The sequence below is a fragment of the Lethenteron reissneri genome, chromosome 33 (assembly GCF_015708825.2).
Source record: "Lethenteron reissneri isolate LAM-NWPU_2019-01 chromosome 33, ASM1570882v1, whole genome shotgun sequence".
In the NCBI taxonomy this organism is placed as follows: domain Eukaryota; kingdom Metazoa; phylum Chordata; class Hyperoartia; order Petromyzontiformes; family Petromyzontidae; genus Lethenteron; species Lethenteron reissneri.
Window position 1 is genome coordinate 14685513 of NC_083811.1, and position 22553 is coordinate 14708065.

Consider the following 22553-nt stretch of genomic DNA (forward strand, 5'->3'; position numbering starts at 1 on the left):
GTGTGAGTTGTGTGGAAACTTGATTTGAAGCTTTCGATGAAGGCTGCACTGTTGCAGGTACAAGCTCAGCCAGGCAGTGCCTTTCTCTTTCTACAATGCCTGCCTTGTGGAACTGTCTCCCTGTATCAATCAGGAGTTCTGAGTCAATGCTTTTAGTTTTTACATACATAAGTTTTGTCTTAGGATTTCATTTACTGATCAAGTTTATTTTTTATATTTATTTCTAAGCACTTGAGGTTGTTAAGCACGGTGAGATGCCCACCATGAAGGACTGTCCTCCAGTACAGCACTGCAGCCGCATGCAGAAATACATCTCTGTGCAGCACTACATTTCGATTTAAAGCTTTCGTGACTGCAGGGATTCATCTTCTTGGTTCTTTCGGTAAAGTCACGTAGAAGGGAAGTAATAAAAAAAAATAGAAATAAAAATAAAACATAATAAAATTTTATTATGTTTTATTTTTATTTTTTTATTATTGTATTACTTCCCTTCTACGTGACTTTACCGAAAGAACCAAGAAAATGCAGCACTACAGTCGCGTACCTTGCAGGAATCCACTCCCCACCCCCAGATTGTCTGTGATCACGATGACAGAGAGGGGGTTCAACCAACGTGCAAACGGGCCCCACTTGGTTATTTTTCATGACAATTGTTTAAATTAAACAACAATGCACAAATAATCAGTCCACGTTACGATGCGAATGTGCGTACACAGCAATGTACTTGACGACATGGTATGCAACTATGCATAATAATACACACCAGTGCATATGTATCCTCTTGTTCCCGGTTTTTTGTTTGTGACTTTTTTCGAAGGATGGGTAAAACCCAACTGGGTTTTGAGGTAATTCCTCTGGTTCCCTGCTGTTTGTGTGACCCCGAGCGTAGGTGCTCGAGTGGCGTTTTCCCAAACTTGTTTGGCCTGTGGACCACTCAGCCTGATGCAAACGTTTCTGCGGACCACCCAGCCAGCCTACCACTCCTGGCGACAAAACACATTCCCTTCTCCCTCTCTCTAAATACCACGAATACAAAATCATTCATATTACCGGAATATATCAAAAATATTTTAACGCAGCATTAAGGGTTTTTTTAGGGGAGAGGAGGGGATTGACATCTTAAGGTTATGGTAGTTTAATCAGGGTAGTTAACCTAACTTACTTAGAAATTAAATATCACAAGTAAAATAGTCATTAATGTCCGAAACAAAAGTCATCATACACGTTGTCATTATTGTCCGGACCAAGCGCGGCGCGGCGCAGAGGCGCATCGCGGACCACTGCGCGGGATGGGTCGCTGCATCACGCGGCAGGGCGAGGCATTCATCCAGCAGTGGATTGATGATAGCTGATGATGATGATTTACTTCTCTGAGTTTTCAAAACTATTCATGGCCTTACTTCTCTGCTATCATTTCTCTTTCGTCTTCGCCTCTTCGTTTTGCTCAAGAGAATTGGACAATCTCCACCAGGCTTTCGTCATCTTCAGTACAAAACTGACGTCCGCACTAAAAACGATTTACGCCGTTCCGTCGATGACTGCAAGGCACGACTTGTTGCATATGCACCAAAAGAGGTGACTCTCTCTCCCTCCTGGCTCTGACCGGCTGTTCAGATGCAGAATCCCGGTCGAAGTTTCGAACCAAAGTTAACTCACCACGCTCAACACAAATCGCCACCTCGAGCATCACCAACTTCTTTATTCCAATAATTGTATCTTTTTTTTCTTAATAAAGATGTCACATTAGGATTTGGTGATTTTTATTTTATTTTTAATTCTACGTAACTCCCAATGGGGTTGACCGGCTCTCGGCCTTTTTGTTGTTGTCAAAGTGGAGCAGGGGTGGAAGAGGAGCCGCCGTGCAGTTTTAAGAAACATATGTCTGCATTGTACAAGCCGGCGAGATACACAAAGCGAGCGAGAGAGAGAGCGAACGGCCTGTTTGAACACTGGAGCAGGAAAATGAAACTATCCCCTGACCTATCGGTCAGTCCATGGCCTCGTCTTTACCTTTGGTGGAAATGAGGCCAAGGGAAAAGGACAGGTCACCACATGTGCAAACTGAATGCCGTTCAGCCAGCAAGACTGCTGACTGAACGGCTCACCTTCACTTAAAACACACATTTATTCTTGAGTGCTATCCGTCTTTAGTTTCAAATATTGTGTACAGTACCTGATTTTAGCACTTACTGTCCGGTAAAATTGGACAGTGCTAAAACGATTCTCAAGTAAAACTAGTTTTAAATTTTCTTGGTTCTTTCGGTAAAGTCACGTAGAAGGGAAGTAATAAAATAATAAAAATAAAACATAATAAAACAATTCTCACGACGTTTCGGCCACAACGCAAGCAGCCGTCCTCAGGTGAAAACCAGGTCCGTCGAGGCGACAGAGTCTGAATGAAACAGCACACGAGCTTGGAGCATATATATAAGCTGGGCGCATTGACAAAGGAATTTGCATATCAAAAGGAATTTAGCATATTTATGGGAAATGCAGGAATGTGATTAGTACTGCATATGCATGTGCATTATGCAGGATTAACAGCATCAAAGGGAGCTGCAGTTACTGCTGCTGCAGCAGTAGTTTTAAATTGTCTCCGTAAATTCCCATACCCTGCTTGCAAGCTTCAGGAATTTAAATATTTATTGAAAGCTTTATTTTATTAATAAATGAGTCACTAAGTAGATAATGAGCCTCTTTTCAATAAGATACGAAACTACAACTGAGCTACCCATAATACAATGTGTCAGTAATATTTACTATTTTACTTAAGTTTATGTATACGTAATACATGATTTATTAATTAAGTGTTTGCTACTCAATATCTACTAATAGGTAACTATATAAGAACGGGAGACACAGCAGAGCCTCACCATTCTGGCGAATTGCCCGATGATGCTGGATGCAATTACCAGCGAAACGTCGTACTCAAATTGTAAATGTTGTGTCTTCAACACACCGGTGGGCTAAAGCAGTGAACTATTTGTCTTTGTCAACGTGACACATTTTTACTGATTGGCCGTGTCGGGTGGTGGAGGGTTACGACACATTTATAAATAACGCGATCTAAACCCAAAAACGTTGATTATGAAGGTAACTATGCATATGTTAGTGAAAAACTGTTAATCAGGAAACATTTTTTAAATGTAATTATTCTCAGGGCCCCAAGGTGTAAAGTCGTCTCCAAGTATTGATTCAATCTCTCTCTCTGTGGCCTCTCTGTGTGCTATGACCGTCCACTGGCCAATACGTGGCGTACGATATAGAACGTACTTTTAAGACCCACGGTGTCATTTACAAATGCGTCGAGTTTTTCCATTCAAAAAAGCGTAATTTACTGCCACGGTATTCAAGCACGTCCCTCGCAACACGTGGCGCAATGAACTTCGCCACTCTAGGGGAGGGGGGGGGGGCTGGAAGGCTCGTCACGTGCCAGTGAGCTCGCCGTCCCTGGGGGTAGGAAGCGGGGGGGTTCAAGACTCTGCCGTCTGAGGACGCTATCACGGGGGACGGGAGTCCAACTCCCCCTACGGCTGCGGGGTCAACTCGAGGCCGCTTGACCTGGAGAGACCCCGCTGTGGGCGAGGCTGGCTGACTAACAGCCACTTCCTACGCGATTGGCCCCTGTGGGCTGTGGCTACGCAAAAAGCTGCGCGGGGCAATTTCCGACCGTAGGGAGGTTGGCCGATGTGGTGCGAGGCGAGTCCCGCCCTTGGGCTGTTGACCACAGCTGGCTTCGCGAGCAGCCTCTCGCACGCTCCCACACTCCCACCGCAAAGGCATGCACACTTCCCCATCCGCCCGTTCCCCCAAAGCGCTGTGCAAAAAACCACGTGTGCAGGTCCGTGGGCGCTTAGGGTTCCAGGAAGCTCGCCTGAGAACCACGCAGTCCACCGATGATGGGTTGGGTGGGGGGGTTGAAATGAAGCTGGCACCGTGCTTATGCCCGACGCACTTTATCGCTCGAAGCTAAGCGACCCACAACCCACACGCACGCGGAGACACACGCGTGTTCACGGGTTGATCAGCTCGCATTCTGCGTTCGCAACACAGAACGTGAACCCTGGTGCGGACGTGCTGATGAAAGCCGCGCTGCTACGCATGATGGTGGTGATTATGATGATGATGCCGACGGCCTATTCTGCTCCTAAGCCGCGACCCGAACACGTTTTGTTCTTGCGCTGCCCGCGTCTCAGTGTACGCCGCATAAACCATCACGCGATACTCCGGTCATCCTCGCAGCGGCTTACGGCTGGCCATCGGACAAAGACGGTCACCGGATCGCGCGTGCGCTTTCGGATGCGCTTCTGCGGCCATCTGGAATGCTCTTCCTTGCGATAATAGGAAGCCACTTGGAGCTACGCACTTATAACTCATCGTCCAGATTGACACTCATTTCTTGACAGCTGCTTTTTTGTGAAAGTTTGTTGTCCTTCGCCCGCATCTACGATTGGCATGGTTGGCTACGTACGGTGCGAAAGAAGTTCAACATAAATACATACACATATCATAGGGGCCCGTGTCTCGTATTGGATCCGCGTCTACGGGGAGGGGGAAATGCCCCCCCCCTCACCCGCGCTCACCTGGAGGTGGGCACCTGTGTATGCCTGCCCTCTGCACCTTACACTTGGGCCAATTCTCTCCTCCCTTGGGCAACAACTTGGCTGAGGTCACCCCGAGGCTTCCTGGGGAAGAATACCCATGGGGGAGAGGTCTGATGTCGGGGCGATTGTGCCGGGCTTACACCCAGGTGTGCGTGACATGTGTGGTGCTTTGTGGTGGTTTGTAGTGGGGCGTTGGGGGGAGCGATAACGAAGCGGTTGGCTCGCTGCGCTACCAACCTGGCGACCAAAGTTAAATTCCCGCTCATGATCAACACCAGTGACGATGATTATCTGAATGGGACCTGGGCATCGTCTAGGTCGACTCAGCCTCAAATGAGTACCTAGTGCGGTGTGTAAACGTCACCACTAGGGAAACAAAGGCGGCCAGGCGTGGTTCCGACCACATACCCCCTCGTGCACAGTGCCGGCCTTCACAGGTGCTGCTACTCGCTACCAGCACTTGCCCCAACAGTCTGTTCAGGCGACACGGGGGATCTTTGTGCTGGGGGGAGGGCAGTGCTTGGTGACGTCACACACAATCACGTGCGATTGTGCGTGGCCGCTCAGAGGCGCATCTTGCAGTGCGCTCAGGGGGCCTCTCTGCAAGGCGGAGAGGCTAGAGACAAAAGAGGCTGGAGAGAGACAAATGGAGGCACAGATAGGAAAGCGGAGCTGCAGATAGACACGCAAAAGAGAGACAGACCAAGGTAAATTACACACAGTTGAGATCATTTAATTACAAAATAAAATAACATTGATCTTCATGTCAGATTTGCTCCATTCGGTGTAGGTAAATTGTCGCCCTATAATCAAAAAATCTATCACGGATTGATTTAGACGCTAGTCACTTGCCACTCTCCCCTGGCAATCCATAAATTAAGAAGCGTAAATGTTATATATATAAAAAACAGGCTAAGGAAGGACATATCACTATAAATAATAATGGCTGATGCTCAAACCCTGATGAAAGATTGGCAGCCAATTTTAAACATAATTCTTGCCAAATTATTGCTCGATGTGGCTATTGCGACATGTACGGATGGACACTCTGCACATACTGACATGTGTATGCCATATCCGACTGCTCTGCTTTGGACAACAGTGTTTCTGTGTTGTCAAGCAAAGGCTTGGACTGACAGTACTGCTGGCGTTGCAAGGACTTATCTCTCTGGATAACGTTGAATTCACTTTCACAAGGAGTATCCTGTTGTCGAAGTAGGTCATCAAACACATGGTTTACACATGTGTGGCTGCTGCCGTTTTCACGGCACATGGGAGACATGGAAGAGTAGGTTGTATTTCTGGCATCGTCGCTTCGTAAAGAAATGTCATCCGTGTTAAATACGTCTTCACCGTCAATTTTAATTGAAAACAACTGGTTTAAGTCCCCAGAATCCCCAGGGGAATTCTGGTTGTAGTCGATTGTTATTCCATCGAGGCCACCACCGTCAGACGACCCGCTGTAGGCGGAGTTGGGATTTTCCTTAGAGACATTATAGTCCCACACGCCGTCCTGCAAATACAAGAAGCAGGAATTGTACATGCAATACTTTGAGACGTGTCTCTTATAGATCTATAACTATTCTGTCACACGCTGAGAAAGGAGACTGCAAAGGTACATTTATCTGGGAAAGTGACGTAACCTCTGACCTTTGGCTGTTTTGTGAGTTTTCAGTTGTTTGACCGGTCTTTTTGGAGGTGAGATGTTTTTTTTTATTAAAAAAATATAAATTTTCTGCTGATTTCGTATTAGTAGTATGATACGGATGGCAGTCCAACTAATTAGAAACATTTAGTAGAGTTGTACAGTCTCACTCTGCCCCTCGTTGACACGAAGGCACACTTACGGTAATCCAGATGCAAAACTCCTTGCAGCTCACATTTCTAGTTCACATTAAGTATGATATGGCACCCACCAAAGAAATGTGGAATTTTTCACTGCTGGTGTCATGCTTGATTGTGCGTCTCAGGCGTGGTGTAATGATAGTCATGGCAAAGGGTATGCATAAATACCGGATACATCATCGGAATGAAAATACAGATCTTAAAAATCCAATCAAGCAAAGTCTCTTTTGTATTAAACTGATTGTGGCTCATCCCACCCCCTCAAATCACATTTCTGCTAATTCTCGTTTATGATATGACCAGGTAAGGCCCACTGAGCTGTATAGCTCTTTTTTAGAAGCGACCTGGCCACAAATTATAGCTCAACGAAGTGGCTTATCACGTGTAAATGTCTAGCAGCCAAATACTCTAAACGCATGTTTATAAATGTGAAGGGATAAACTGGAGGACCCGGAGAAAAATCCACGAGACCACGGGGAGAGAGACACTGCAAACTCCAAATATGCAGGCGTCAGGGTTGGGATCGAACATGCGACATCCGGTATACTAGGTGAGGTAGTAAACATCTCTCCACCATGGCGGTGAGTGATCATGGTGGCAACAAGAGATGCAATTCATATAGGAAATTATAAGATCAGCCCAGAAAACTGAGCGCATGACTGTTCATGACAAACCCGTGGAGTGGGCCATACACTAAAATACCGTAGTTAATTCTTAAGTTCAATACGCAAATCGCCAGCTCGTGTGTTGAAGGTTGGAGAAGTTCACCAGCGTTCCAAATAATTAATTCAAATTATATCTCTATAAATAATCGTAATTTACAAATGTTTAAACAAGGTTTGATATGCCAACTTGATTTATGTTGCACATCACCTCTGAACCATTTATACATTTTCCAATTCAGGATTTGTGCCAATCAGTGGACGCAACATTTTCACGATATGTTTAGATGTATATAATAATTTTAACTCCAAATATACTATTTGGTTGTGAACATTAAAATGTAAGTGTATATATTGTGTAGATGATGTGTACGCAAAAACAATATAAGTTACCAGAGTCATTGGAGTTCCTTTTTTGAAAGTGTAAAGGTACTTGTACACTTTACACATGCTTAATCCGATTAAACAGAAAGTTAGAATGAGTAAAGTGAATACTATGATGAGTATCCAGAAAAGATCTGAGGAAAAAAATAACACCGGTTAGCAATGAGCATCGTCAGTGCATAAGCAGTTAAACTGGTGTAAGATTGATGTGCTTATTAAACTACGTCATAATTATATGCGTTTCATTGTCTACAAGTCAAACCGGGGAATGATCAAAATAACCTAAATGGCTTTTTACTTGGTAGAACACCTACGGACACGCTCACCGGTGTTCGTATCGTACTCACCGCTGTCAGTCTTGATGCAGGTTTCTTTCGACCAGTTGCTCTCTATATTGAAATTCGACAATTTCACCTTGGCCTGTGCGCAAAACTGAACACCCTTTCCCAGACGCATAAAGAACGAGTCGTCACTCGAACTAGCCTGAAGTGACATTTCACAACAAAAAATTAGGCACAATTACGTACATTAATTCGGTAATATAATAACATCGTCGAGCCCACGATCAGTTGCACCGAGGCGAAAATAGATTTAGAAAAATAGAGTTTAAAAAAAAATTATATTCGCTTGAGTTGCCGTAGCGATGTGGTGGCTCAGCGGTGGCGAATGAAACTGATGCAACGATGCCGAAAATTAAATCGAAGGTCAACGTGGAATGAACGACAGACGTGGGACAATCACTTCACATTGAGTGAAAGACGATCACCGCGCGTGACGTCACAGGGATTATGTTTGCTGTGATGTCACCATCAATGACAAAAGATCCCCAGTAATAGCCCTAACAGACTGTTGGGGCAAGTGCTGTTAGCGAGCACCTATGAAGGCCAGCATGGCACACGAGGCGGTGGGTGGCCAACACCACGTCCGGCCGCCTTTGTCTCCCCAGTGGCGATGTTTTTACACACCGCACCAGGTACTGATTTGAGGCTGCGTCGACCTAGGGAAGGCCCAGGACCAGGTCAAATAATCGTCACCGGTGGTGGCCGTGAGCGGGAATCAAACTCGGGTCACACACACGCGTGCGCGCGTCCATAGGTACACATACACGCGCTTGCTGCAGATACACGCAACTTTTATGGTGCGTACGGCAGTAAACGAATGAAATAATAAAGCGATGCTGCGCGAAAAACACCTTAGACCTGCAGCACATTTGTATTTCACTTTACCCGCGGATGGTTGGGGGGGTGACGTTAGCAGGCACACTGCGTGACGCTTCCGCATTTGCGGGAGTGACATGACAGATGTGATGTCACAGCTCACTTGCCGAGTAAAATATATGCATTATTGCGCCCCCCCCCCCCCAACAAAAATACAAAAGTCTATTTTTATCATTTTTGCATGGTGTACAGTCTGGAAAGTACCCACATAGCAAATTTCAAGTTTATTGCATGTCGGGAAGTACGATAAACATTTTGAACAGACACACATATTCACAAATTTCCCTTTTATATGTATAGATTACCTCGTGCTCACTAGACCCCAACGAGTACTTGTACAGCATGCGGAAAGGAAACAAATCGTCGATCGATTGTTGCTTGCCACGTTTAAAAATTGGTGTTCGCGGTAGAATTGCGAACACATTTACGCCATTCTCAGAAAGATTCATGTACATTTCTGGGTCACCGATGGCAACTGAAAAAAGACACACACACATAATCAACACCAATTTAACTGCATTTTCAATTGCAGCCGTATGGCATGACATTATACATATCACTTCGGTGAAGTGTGACAATTTTACAGCCAGAGTTCAACGAAATTGAAGCCATTTCTACATGCACACGAGATGATTTGGTGATGCTGCTGCTGCCTTGGCAGTGTGCAAAAGAGCAATTTAGTAAAAAAAACGTGAGGCTTTCACGACCAATATTATCCATAGTAGAGGGGGGAGGGTTGGTTTAGCGTGTTATAAACACCGATTACATTTATATATGCTCCAATTATTATTGTTTAGGGTCACATCTATTCAGTATCGTACAACAGATATTTATGTGACTACATAAACTCCATTTAGAACACAATGAAGACCAACATCAGTGGATGCTTGTGGCATAATTCATGGGTTTTTTTGGTGACCGAGCAAAGCAACTGGAGAATAAGTTCTTTGTAGTTCAATACACGTGGAGATTACAGGATGTTTGGAATTTCATTACTAGAGGTGCAACTTGGAATTTTCAAATAGAACATTCTCCCTACTAAGACGCCATCATATTGTCAAAGGTTACCCTCTCCCGACCGGTTATCAACATTAGCCATTATCCTCCGTTTGTTCAGTGCCTACTCACTATCACCATCCCTTAGTGTCCTATGGTACTACAATCCACCTCCCTCCTACACATCACTCCACTTTGCTATAAGTTTTCTTATAAATTATTTGTTGGAGCCTGATCTGCCTTCAGTAAGTGTCTGGAATATACCAGTCTACTGGCTTTCTAGACTCGTCTTCCTCCAGGAATTCTGTGAACCTGTTGTCGATAACTTGACTCGTGAATATCTTGAGTGAAAATGTGCGGCCACATTGGTCACCAAACGATAATGATGCACACACCACTAAATGCATGAAACCATCATGAACCCCGGGGGTTCTCTATGATCATTTGAGACTGCTATAATTAAACATAATTCCATTCACCTCTTCGCATTAAAAAAAAAACACGTCTTAGTTCATCAGCCTGCTGGCATCCCTCGACTGATTTTGACACCCGGTCTCGTCGGTAACGTCAGCAATTGTTTTAAAAAAAAATCCTGCCTCTGTTGAGAAAAATGCTGCTTTTTAATATTCCAAAATGTATCTAGAAAGCAGTGAATAATGCCTGTTTATGTATGGTGATTGTGTTTGTGAGCACAATAAGCATTTAACTTGATTAGTGCACAGCGGACAAAAAATTATCCCTTTGCATACATGGAACACATTTTAGCACTACTTTTTCCCCTCAGACGTAAGTATGGCCCTTTAACCGTTATTACTAAGTTAAACAGTACACTAAATGAATCGTACTTACACTGAGAGAGTGGGATTATTGTTTTGTTTATCCATTCAGAGACTCCAGTGGAATGCACGGCACGTAATCGGATGAAGTACCGGTCCTCATAGCTATTAGCTGTTTCTTTTGTTAGATTGCAGTGCGTCGATGTAACATTAGAGCAGTCAATGACGTGTGACCACATGTTATTGGTTCTGTAAAAAAAACAGGACGTTATAATTTACAAATGTATCAATTAAATCAACATCATTGCCCATACATTCCCGTTTAGAATTACATAGGCCTCGGCAAGGTAAGGTAAAAGGTAAAAACAACGAGCCTACCTTTACCCTACATTTTACCTTACCACAATACAATCATTCTACCCTTACCTTCTACACTTTAGCAAGGTAAGGTAAAAGGTCAAAAGCAACGAGCCTACCTTTACCCTACCCCATAAAAATTACCCGATTACAGAGTAATTGCTGGGGTACTACACATGAAAAAGATTTATAATCTTCTTGGTTCTTTCGGTAAAGTCACGTAGAATGGAAATAATAAAACAATAAAAATAAAACATAATAAAATAATTCTCACGACGTTTCGGCCACAACGCAAGCAGCCGTCCTCAGGTGAAAAACAGGTCTGTCAGACAGCGTCTTTCTGACAGACCTTATTATGTTTTATTTTTATTATTTTATTACTTCCCTTCTACGTGACTTTACCGAAAGAACCAAGAAGATGAATCCCTGCAGTCACGAAAGCTTTAAATCGAAAGATTTATACGTTTCAAGTTTCATGTATTAGGTATAGCCCTGTGAGCCATGCGGCTCTTGAGTCGGGTGCAACCGCAACAAACAAAATATGAACAGAGAAACATCTTAAATCGACGACGCGCAACAGAAACATCCTGGATAAACCAGCAAATCTTCCAGAAAAAAAAAACACCGTATTACAACGCTGTGTGCAAATATCCCAGTGTGATACAAGTCAAACAATAACAACCATTAGACTATAAAAACAATGTAACAACAGTAATCATAAGAACTGTGATTCAAAGTTAACAATAAACGATATACATAACATGTACGACCAAACTTGCAGCCATAGCTGGCAGCATGACACTCCCAGTGTATGATGTGTGAGTGAGTCAGTGGTAGTGTGAGTGAGTGTATGATGTGTGAGTCAGCGTATGATAAGTGAGTCAGTGTATGATGAGTGAGTCAGTGTATGATGTGTGAGTGAGTCAGTGTAGGATGTGTGAGTGAGTCAGTGCAAGATGAGTGAGTGTATCACGACATCCTCCCCACCATCAGGTAAATGCTAGGTAGAGCGCTTTATTCATATAGAATACTCTCGAATCGGGCATTGAGGCTATCGATGACACCATCCTCCATAACCTCCTCGTCCCAGTCGTCTTGGTCGATGACGATCTCATTAACAACCTGATCAAGTTCGTCATTGCCGTCGTCCTCGGATGAACGACGGGCAATAAGATCCTGCGCCGCTCTGGCCCAGTTAGATGGGACCTTCAGGCAGCCGGCCGCGATCCACGAGCACAAACACATGGACTGGATGAAGAGCGTCGATGACAGCGACTGGCGATCGCATGTCAACTCCCGCCCGGCTCCACTATTCGCGCATTGGCAGGGAGTTGACGTCGCCGGCACTCCCAAGTAGTCGAAGGCCATCTTGTAGTGGGCAGGGAGCATCTTTTTGTGGAGAGACCACCACCGCATTACGTCAATGAAGGCGCTGGCGGTCGTGACGCCAATGCTCATAAAGCGGTCGACTTCATCACCGTCATTGATGGAGCTGCCGACGTTGCTGAATAGGGTGCTGAACAGCGACCGCTCCTCCATATGGGCAACGACTGCCGTCGGCGGGATCGCGAGCATGCCTGAGTAACGATGCTGCAGGACAGAGCAGATCGTGGTCTTTAGTGTAGCCAGCTCGTCTTTGTCTGACGTTTTCGGCAGCTGTGGATTCAAGTAGGATGCCACAATGGCGGGTTCCTGAACCAGGAAGTCACGGTACCGCACCAGCTCGGCCTTCATCCCCGTTGTGGTCAAGGACTCATCGATCGCTGTAAGAGTGGCTTCGCAGCGATCACACTGACGGATCAGGTGCTCCATCGTCACTGGCACGAGATCCAATGTCCACTTGCGGTCCGCCGTCAACGAGGTCATGACCTGGTGCGGCATTAGCAGGAATGCTGTCACGCCCTCGATGTTTGCCCATGCAGTTCAGATAAAGCACCGATGCTGATCACATCTTGGAAGTGCACCATGATAATGTCCAATGAGACACGCTTTTTGATGGTGTCGTCGCCCAAGTCAAACGTCAAATTCCACCTGGTCGGCGAGTTCTGGTGCGTCGGCTCCTTGCTGGCGAGCTTAGCAATCTCAGCCTCACGGCGGTACGACTGTCGGATGACCTTGCTGCGCCTGATATTGACGAGTGTCTTGCGCAGTTCGGCGTTGGTCGACTTGATCAGTTTGAGAACTTGGACGACGCTGATCTGGACCGAATGATCCGCGCAGCGAATATGGTGGCAAGCCCGCAACTGCTCATATCCGGCATTCGCGTTGACCAGGGCGAACAACGTCTTCACAGCACTGATCGCATCAGAGCCATTGTCGCTGGTGACAGCGAGCAACTTGGTCGAGACATTGTGCCCGAGGCTTTGGAGGTGCTCAAACAAAGTAGTGTCAATGTGCTTGCCAACACCCCTTCTGGACTGCACATCAAGGATCATCAGCAGCATGGATTTCGACGCACCAGATTTGGTGTCGATCCAGTGCACCATGACCGTCCAAAATCCCTTCAGGTTGCAGTTCGACCAACCATCGATGGTGAGCAAGATGGTGACGTCCAGGTTGGAGAAGAACGCCCCGACGATGGGCAGCATGATGGTGTGATGCTCGACAATCCTGCGAATTATGATGCGGGTCGACGGGCCCTCGTATCCCTGCATCAATGTGTGGACCAAGGTCTTGAACTTGTCACTGCCGGCGGCTCGCAAAGACATTGCACCTTGGATAACAACATCAACCACCGTGTTCTTTACCAGAAGGCAATGCAGGATTGCTGGCTGGCTCAGCGTTTACTGTATTAGGCGGCTCGCTGACGCCGACGTCCCGACCTCGCTGCCTGGGGCGAGCACGTTGTGCTACTTGAGGTGGGCTTTCCACCCCAACGCGTTCATGTGGGAGGAAAACCACTTGCAGCAGTGCACGCACTGTCGCTTTCCTTGCTGCACATAGGGATCACCCTCCATCCAATCGTGCATGTGGTCCCATGAGAATGCATGCGCTGCCTCTTTCGATTGCTGTTCACAGCGACCCCGAAAATGCCGTTGCTGGCATCCTCGACCTCATCCTCTAGCTCAAGAATGTGGTCCGTCTCCATCTGGTCTGACATTAATGATTGCAATTTAAAATGGAGGCCACGGACTGCGGCACGGAGCTTTTAGTGGTAAACAAGGTGTTTACAGGGTAATACTTCGTGCTACCTTAACCCTCCCAGGTAATTCTTCCACGCTACCTTTACCCTACCCTATACCTTACCCCTTCGCATGGCCGACACCTTTACCTTTACCCTTTTACCTGGTAAAAATGGTAAATTACTTTACCTTGCCAAGGCCTAGAATTACGGTTGCACAAGCATACCAAGCTACACTTTTCACCTTTTGTTCATCTTTCAGAAGGCCTATGCAGAGCAACGTATTATACATTCAGGTGTAAGTGATTTAGCCAATCAATCACTTTGTCTGGGAGTGTGAAATGTAGAATCACCCACGCGTATGTGGGGGCCCGTGCAAAGGAGTTAACAGCTCGCCACCGTGGTCGGAGCTGAGAGTGGCCTCCAGCTCACCGAGGAAGTTGTGGCCTCGTGTAGCCAGGGCCATCTGGCTCACGGACACATACTTGCAAGATGATGTCTGAGCTTGTGGGACGATGTCTGAGCTTGTTGGACGATGTTACTTGTCGGACGATGTCTGAACTCGTGGGACGATGTTGCTAGAGTTTATGTTGATTAGCTTGGAGCGAGTACATGATGAGACCTCCTCTCCAAAACTACTAATTATCTATTTTGCAAAAAGCTGCCCCACTTAAACATAAATAAGAAGAGTTCCACTCTAACAACAATAGTTGATTTGGGTTGTACCTTCCTCTAAGAGGCCTCTCATGTGGCTTTGCCACCTTAAATATATATTTTTAATTCCCATAATTAGTACACACATTGCATTCATGCAGTGTAAAACGATCAGAATTGTAAAGCCTGCATTATTTACATCAAGTAAAATATATACTGTAGATGTATCCATACCAAATACAGTTGACAAATCTGTTATTTATATTTCTAGAATTCATGCAGTGTAAAACGATCAGAATTGTAAAGCCTGCATTATTTACATCAAGTAAAATATATACTGTAGATGTATCCATACCAAATACAGTTGACAAATCTGTTATTTATATTTCTAGAATTCCGACGGTATTGGTCAGCAGGCATTCCAGAGATGGAACTGAAAAGAGTAGTGCACTGGCAGAATATTTAACCATCAGAAAACGTCATCCGCTCATGTGAAATTAAACTTAACTGTTGAGAGGTTATTTCGATAAAGTGTGCAAATGACCTAATCTGAACAGCTGTTACAAGGGCCTTTGATTCATCTCACTCTCTTATCAGCATCTGAGCATACACGGCTTGTGGAAAGGGCTTGTTACATCATACAGCAAACATACCTTTTGAGGGAGTGCATGGACTCTAACCCATGAAGCACAAATGCTGCGGCATAGACTCTGAACTCTGAACTATTCACATGCATCTGACAGTACCAGTTTTATTTATGCTGCATTATTTTATAGCTGCGTTCTTGGGATTCCCTGTGATTAATTCAAATCCTGAACACACACAATACAAACTCAGAGAATTCAGTGGGTTTTGTTTCCTCTTTGCGGCAAGCATGCACTGTCAGCGAGTGCTTTACAGGATTCCCTTCCTGTGGAGCCGTACAGACTCAGCAGGTCCCATTACGGGGCTAAGAGAGTCAATTGAAAGGGGTTCCAGAGATACCCTACAGATCAGTGGTTCTTAACCTTTATTGCAGCCTTGTACCCCTTTGGTTCTCAAGCGTAAAAACATATAAAAATGTTAATAACTACATAGAGTTTAATTAAACTAAGTAGTTGTACTTATGTCCCCGTGCTTAATTAGAGTTTTCGATCATTTACCTTCGAAAAAAATTTCTGGCCATGTCTTGCACCCCCAGAAATGGCATCTCGCAGCCCCAGGGGGTGCGTGCACCCCAGGATAAGAAGAACCGCTGCTCTAGAGATGGTGGGCTCGTGAGATGACGGGCAGGCTGTGGGTCTCAGAGAAATTCATGGGTGAGGGGATTTTAGCGACTTTTTGGAGAGGGAGCTATGGAGAAATTCTCTAGGGAATACAGCCTCGATACTTTTTATGCGCGTGCTCTAAGAGAGGTTCAGAAAAGGTTCTAAAGGGGGCGAGGGCTATGTGGAGACTTCACACTATACCAGTGGTTCTCAAATGGGGGTACGCAGACCCCTGGGGGTACGTGAGGTGATTTATAAATATGTGAAATTATACCATGCATGAGAGTCATCGGGAATACTCATTTATAAATCTGCCAATATTAAATAACTACGATTACATTTAAATCAATATGGTAACCTATAACGATATAAAATACCTTTTTATAAATTCATTGATCATCAACAATGCCGTTTCCAAGAGTAACCAGCGAACGTGAACAAATTACATCATGCGTGCAGAGCGTCCATTTTTTTATTCGCTTGTAGTTACTAGCTAGTCACAAAATTGACAAATAGTTAAAATATCGATGTTTATTATTCATACATGTATTTATCAGAACCGTGTTGGGTCAGGCAAGTGGGGTTCCTCGGTGGAATCAAAATTCCACAAAGGGAGTAGAGCAGGAGCCAAACAAAGGTTGAGAACCACTGCACTATACACATCTATATAGGTATTATAGATGTTCGCTGCAGTTATTGTTTGCAGTTTATTGTCTTGACTTAAAGCTTTCGTGACTGCAGCTTTCGTGACTGCATTCGCTTGTGTTGCGATCGAAACATCGTAGTTTTTGTTATTTTCCTTGAACCTATCTACGTGACTTTACCGAAAGACCCAAAGAATACAGTTTATTGTTATCGTGACAGCACTCACCTGTACTGCACGATGTATTGAGTCCCTTCAGGTGTATTCACGCCTGACTCCCACGTCAAGTCAGTGTAGAAATTCACGATGTCAACCTTCAGATTCCGGGGCTTTGGCAAAAACGCAGATGCCTCACAGTGTCCTTGTGGAAAAGCGAAGGTGTTTAGATGTTAGCTCAGAGGGTAGATTTATACCGAGAAATGTGATATGATTGATGACAATTAAAATAGATCAGGCGCAGGTGAGCTCGCAATTGTATTAAAACATTCCGTAGAATAATAATTGTGTAACCCACAAACGTATACTATATTTGGCAGTGTGGAGCTGTTGTTGTTAGTTAAATAAATGAAGAGACACGCGTCTTTTATATCTCAAGGAGAGCCTCACGCAGATTTAAGATTCTTCGGGAAGCATCCTATTTTGGAATCTGTCCCCCCTGTGGCCTACACAGTCGGTGGGTAGCCCTTACACACCCACTCTGTCACTGTAGAATTCATCACACGAAAGTAAAACTGATATTTTAATTGTGACATCTGAAAATGTAGCCAAATTAAGTGCAGAACACTAGTTTGTGTATTACGAACATATTTGCTACAATATGCTCCAAACAAATAACTGGTCTCGTTTACAGATGCTAGACATGTCACCACTGCTTGTCCAGTATAATATTATTCGACATTGTTTGTCTACTGCCAGATTTAGTCTTAAGAAAATCATAATTCTTACAGTCGTGGTCAACGAAGTCACATTCTCCGTTGACTCCTTCTGTCTCACAGTATAATTCTCAGCATGCATCTCTTCGTGCGTCTCCCTGTTTTCTTTTCACATTTTTCGTTCCATTTTCCTTGTCAAGTGTTCATGTGTCATCGCTGGCATTCATACAACTGGTTGAAAACTTTATTTTTCGGGCACATTGGCTTGCTTCTGTTTATTTTAATGTTTAACTTTTCTAAAGCACTCCATCCTGATTATATCCACCTCCTTATATAATCCATTTGTTACCTTCAATTACTGCTCTTTGTGAGTTGTGTCCTTTCCATGGCCATATTATGTTTTGTATTTTTTGTAAATAGTTGCCAAAATACAGCTATAGAACATAATCTTTAAGATTATTGTCGGTAGCAATTCAACACTAAAGTTCCAAAATATTCTTAAGAGTCCGAATGAAAGCTTTAACCCTAGAAATACACCATTCTTCTTCATACAATTAAGTGCCAGAGGCTTAAATGAGGACAAATGCATCTGGTCTGGTAGGATTCATCAATCGAGGTACAAAGTTTGTTAATTTGTTCAACTGTAAATAAACGTTTACAACATTTACCAGTTTAAATACAACTTAAAATGCGCACGGTATTCGCCCACTCGAGAAGAGAGGGAGATCGACCGAGAGGCGCGATGAGGAGGAACCACATACGACAGCAGCCACGCGGTCAGCCAGCTCCAACAATTTCCCAAGCCAATTCATGAGCGTTTGCGTGTGGGAGGAAAGCAGATTATCCAGAGGAATACTTGATCCGATGCAGACGGGGTTCATGTGCTTTCTGTTCTGCAATTTCCCGGCAAGCAAGCGTATGATGGCTCTTCCTCTACGCCCACGGGGACGGGAATTTCGCAACATGTGCATGTTCCAATAACCCTCGCTGCCTCCACAGTGCCGGTTATACAGGCGCGTCTCAACCACCGCCCGGCTCGATACATTCCAAGCCATTGTCAAATCGACTGCTGCATGATGGGCCTCCCAATGTTTGTGTCACTCATGGGGAGTTACAAGATCAAACTTCAACAACGCTGGCCAGTGAACAGTCCGCTATTTTGTTGAAGGGGGTGGAGCGGTGTGACACACTAGGCAGCGCACCGTGCTACGAAGACAACCACTCTGGTGAATTGTCCTGATCACTGGTAGGTAACTTCGAGGTAACATCGAGGGGTCGGCAACCTGCGGCTCCGGAGCCGCGTGCGGCTCTTGAAGGAACTGCTTCGTGACGGCTATTTATTGAGGACCACCACCGTCTCGTGTTCACCCACAATGCATTGCAGCCCTTGAAATATAGATTTTATTTTGGTTGTCGGCCCCTGACCTAACTCCACTCACCAATGCAGAGAGGTATGATCAAGCAACCCCCATAAGTGACCCAACACTAGGGGCCTTCGTCGAGTAAGTGGATAGATATGACAATGGACGAAATAGAGATTGTTAAATATATTTACGTGGCTAATAGTTTACATACTCTTAGTTTTTTCGGTAAAGTCACGTAGGTAAAAAATGAAATTAAAATTAATAAAAATAAAATAATAAAATTCACGACGTTTCGGAGGCAACACTTGATACAGCAAATCTGGCTGTGACGGTCCCACCTGATGATACACTCACTTGATACAGCAAATCTGGCTGTGACGGTCCCACCTGATGACGGAGACTTGTGTTGCCTCCGAAACGTCGTGAATTTTATTATTTTATTTTTATTCATTTTAATTTCATTTTTTACCTACGTGACTTTACCAAAAAAACTAAGAGTATGAAACCTTGCAGTCACGAAAGCTTCAAATCTAGAATTAATAGTTTACACTTGTAGTGCTAAATAAAATAAAACATTTATATACTTTGTATTGTAAGACTTCAAAAACAAGTTGTACATGTCGTACATCCATATCTCATTTGTTTTACGTTAGTACTGTACAACAAAAACTACCCCCCGTGTTTTTCTTCCAACGTAGCAAATGTGCGCATTTGAACTTTATGTTACGTGCAAGTCGAAATGCAGCATGCTTTTCATAACAGGTTACTTCAGTTTTACGTTACCTTACCAGACCACTCTTAACACTGTGAAGGGCCAATCCATGTAAGGGACTTTAGCAAAGGGGTTCTTATTCCACACACCTTGATTGTGCTGTGAGGCCCCCAGTAATATTTCCAAAAGGAAAACAAAGTTAAATTATTTTTTCAATATATTTTTACAAGGCTAACATAAAATAAAATTCAGCATTCACAAATGAAAACACTTTTCACTTCATCTTTGGAGGTCCTCCAGCTGGCGGAGGCCCCTGGGCTGCAGCCCCTAAAGCCCCGTGCCTTAATCCGGCCCTGCATCCATAGCGACCTCAACAGTTTTTTTTCTTTTAATACCGATCACAATTGCGAATTATATAAATACTTAAGCAGTGTACATACTATTGTTTGACCATGTAAACATAGATAGAAAAAAACAATTTGATACATCAGCCTACAGCTGGGGTTGGGTCAAAACCATCGATACATGGGTATCAGAATACACACTCGTAAATGTTAAAAGTAGTTTTTTTGTCCGAAATGTGACGCATTAACTGGATAACTGTGAAGCCAACATGCCCTACTCTGGTGTCGGTAAATCCCTTTTTACCAATCCACCGATGTATATAGGGCAAAGCCGCACGATTCCAGGTCGTTAGGGTTATTTGACTATTGGCTATATATAGTAAGTATGTGTTTCACGCACGCTGTCCCCCGTGCGTGTTGCTGGTGAAGGCGGGGAGGATAACTCAAGCACAGACACAATGGTCTTTGCCGCACCGCCCTCTGCTGACAGTACAGCGTAGCTGCTGCCTATACAACGCGTGCCTTGCGTACGATGGTCACCCTCCACAGTCACAGTCCGCCAAGGCTTCGACCCGGCTTAGCTGTCGAAATCAGGTGAACTAAAGGTGAATTGATCGGAGGATATGTCGCTCTACGACCGACACTTATTACCACGGCCGCATTAACAAATAAGGCCACAGCAGGCATTGTGCAAAGGGCCTACGAAAACTTACGAAAACATAAATTGACCATTCTTGATTTCAAATCAAGATTGAACCGCCTGATGATGGACGCTTGTGTTGCACCCGAAACGTCGTGATTTATTTAATTTTATACCTACGTGACTTTACCGAAAGAACCAAAGAGTATAAATTGACCATGTTTTTTTGTATGATACGAACATGTAACCAAGATATCTTCTTGAATAAATATGTTTATATATAGCAAAAGGATAGGCGCAGTGGTTATGCAAAGAGGCAGAGTCATGTCAATGTTTATCGTTTCCTTTTCATAAGGTGAGAGAGAAATTAACACCGGTAATACATTTTTCGAGATTTTTTTCATTGCAAAATTAGCAGTAACATCTTCACATGGTGTTAATTTGCACAATCTCATTCTCATTAGCGAGCAATGCAAGGGGAGACAAAGGCGACGTAAGTTGTCCTATGGTTGATCGGAGAGTTTTTTTTTTAATCAGCTTTAGCAAAGTAACAGCGGCGGTCTTAACATGGGGCAGGAGTACCACGAACTGTAGAAGGTCATCACTGAAGGCCATGGCCAACAATAACCTTTATCCGGGCCTGATTATTACAGAGCACGAACTTTAAACGCGTTGAGGAATGCTTCAGCGAGTGGCACAATGAAAATTAACAACGCAATAATATCAAGGGGTAATATATTTTTTTTTAATGTACTGCGTTTAGATGCTGTTATATTGTGAACAGTGAAATTGAGTCCAACAGGGTCGGGTAATTGAACGCTACGGGACAGCCACTGTTGGGGACAAGTTAACGCTTTTCATTAAGAATTTAAAGTGACACCAGCGGAGAGTTTAAGGGGTAAGACTGCCACACATTGACCTCCCCCCTATAGACTTAACAGACTGTTGGGGCAAGTGCCGTTAGCGAGCACCAACACGTCGAACAAGGGGGTGGGTGGCCAACACCACGCCCGACCGTCTTTGTCTCCCCCAGTGCCGATGTTTAAACACCACGCCAGGATGCTCATTAATTTAAGGCCGAGGCAACCTCAGGGAGGCCCCAGGCCCGGGTATAGATATTCGCTTGACACCGATGTCGGCTGGGCAGGAGTCGAACTCGGGTCTCCGGGTGACGGGAGTTCGTAGTGCATTGCGGTGCCAACCACGACATCCCCCCCCCCCCACAAAGACAAATATCCCCTGTGTAGCCTTCACAGACTGTTGGGGCAAGTGCTGAGCGAGGAGCACCTCCACACCACGGACGCACTTAGAGAATTGCTCATCAGGGGCACGACGCTTGGCGCGCACGCGGGATGTGAGCTCCGAACCTCCCGTGCCACTTAAAACCCTCAACTCCCTCGCTTCAAATTCACGACGTCTGTTTGCGACGATGAGCGTCGCCTCCGCGGATTTGTAATCCACTGAATAGACTCGAACACCGTTGCGCGATTGTGTTCCATGCAACCCAAACTATGGACCATATCGTAAAGCGCAGCCTGTAACCCGCGCTCCTTCAACGGACGGAGGGAGCCCCTAACGACACGAATACTCCTCTCTCACCTTGAAGCCCTCTTAGCCGTGGCTATCGGATCTCGATATTGGTTGGCATTCATCTCATGAACAAATTGCCGCCGTTCTGCTCTTGCGTGTGGCAGCAGCAACACGTCTGGGAGACGGAACACGCCAAACGTCGAGATCTGCTCGCCACGAGGAATGGGTTTCGGTTGAGGGAGTTGATGCAGTAGTCGTGAGGGTGTGGGATGTCACGATACGGTCCATAGGTCGTTCTCACCACGCGCGCAAGGACAAGAAAGCAACTCCGTTTCGCTCCCATCCATCCCTCACCTGCCCACGGGAGCGCAACCAGCAGCACCAGCAGCGGAATCATCATGCCGAGTCGTGCCCGCGGCCGCGAGCGTGAGATACGAGCATCTGCGTCTTGGACTTTCTTCTTCCTGCTGCGATAGACCTCGTCCCTCCCTCCCTCCCACCCTCCTCGACGTCGTCTGGAGGGTGGCGTCGTGACGCCTCCTCGTGAGCACCCCGGGGGGGTGCGGCTCGCACTTGCCGATGAGA

General features: G+C 45.1%; 1 protein-coding gene across 2 annotated transcripts; it reads right to left on the reverse strand.

The window, feature by feature from the left end:
• Nucleotides 1-495: 495 nt before the first annotated feature.
• LOC133350374 (interleukin-10 receptor subunit beta-like) lies at nt 496-22451 on the reverse strand. 2 transcript variants are annotated; one of them, XM_061564692.1, is made up of 8 exons: nt 22323-22411; nt 22038-22174; nt 16735-16867; nt 10558-10733; nt 9018-9187; nt 7843-7978; nt 7505-7629; nt 496-6117 (listed from the first exon to the last, which is right to left on the reverse strand). In XM_061564692.1, the coding sequence occupies exons 4-8, from the start codon at nt 10721-10723 to the stop codon at nt 5626-5628; spliced, it is 1089 nt and encodes a 362-aa protein (XP_061420676.1). In that variant the 5' UTR covers nt 10724-10733; nt 16735-16867; nt 22038-22174; nt 22323-22411; the 3' UTR covers nt 496-5625. The 2 variants fall into 2 exon arrangements, with proteins under 2 accessions (XP_061420676.1, XP_061420675.1); XM_061564691.1 differs by lacking the exon at nt 22038-22174 and having other exon boundaries at nt 22323-22451.
• Nucleotides 22452-22553: the final 102 nt, after the last annotated feature.

Bases quoted from the DNA above. Each gene is read 5' to 3' on its own strand.
- LOC133350374 (XM_061564691.1), bottom strand. From the start codon at position 22,368: ATGATGATTCCGCTGCTGGTGCTGCTGGTTGCGCTCCCGTGGGCAG. The intron at 10,734-16,734 runs GTGAGTGCTGTC...TTTTTTTTACAG, and splicing joins CAATACATCGTGCAGTACAG to AACCAATAACATGTGGTCAC. The intron at 7,630-7,842 runs GTGAGTACGATA...TTTTTTCCTCAG, and splicing joins CTGCATCAAGACTGACAGCG to ATCTTTTCTGGATACTCATC.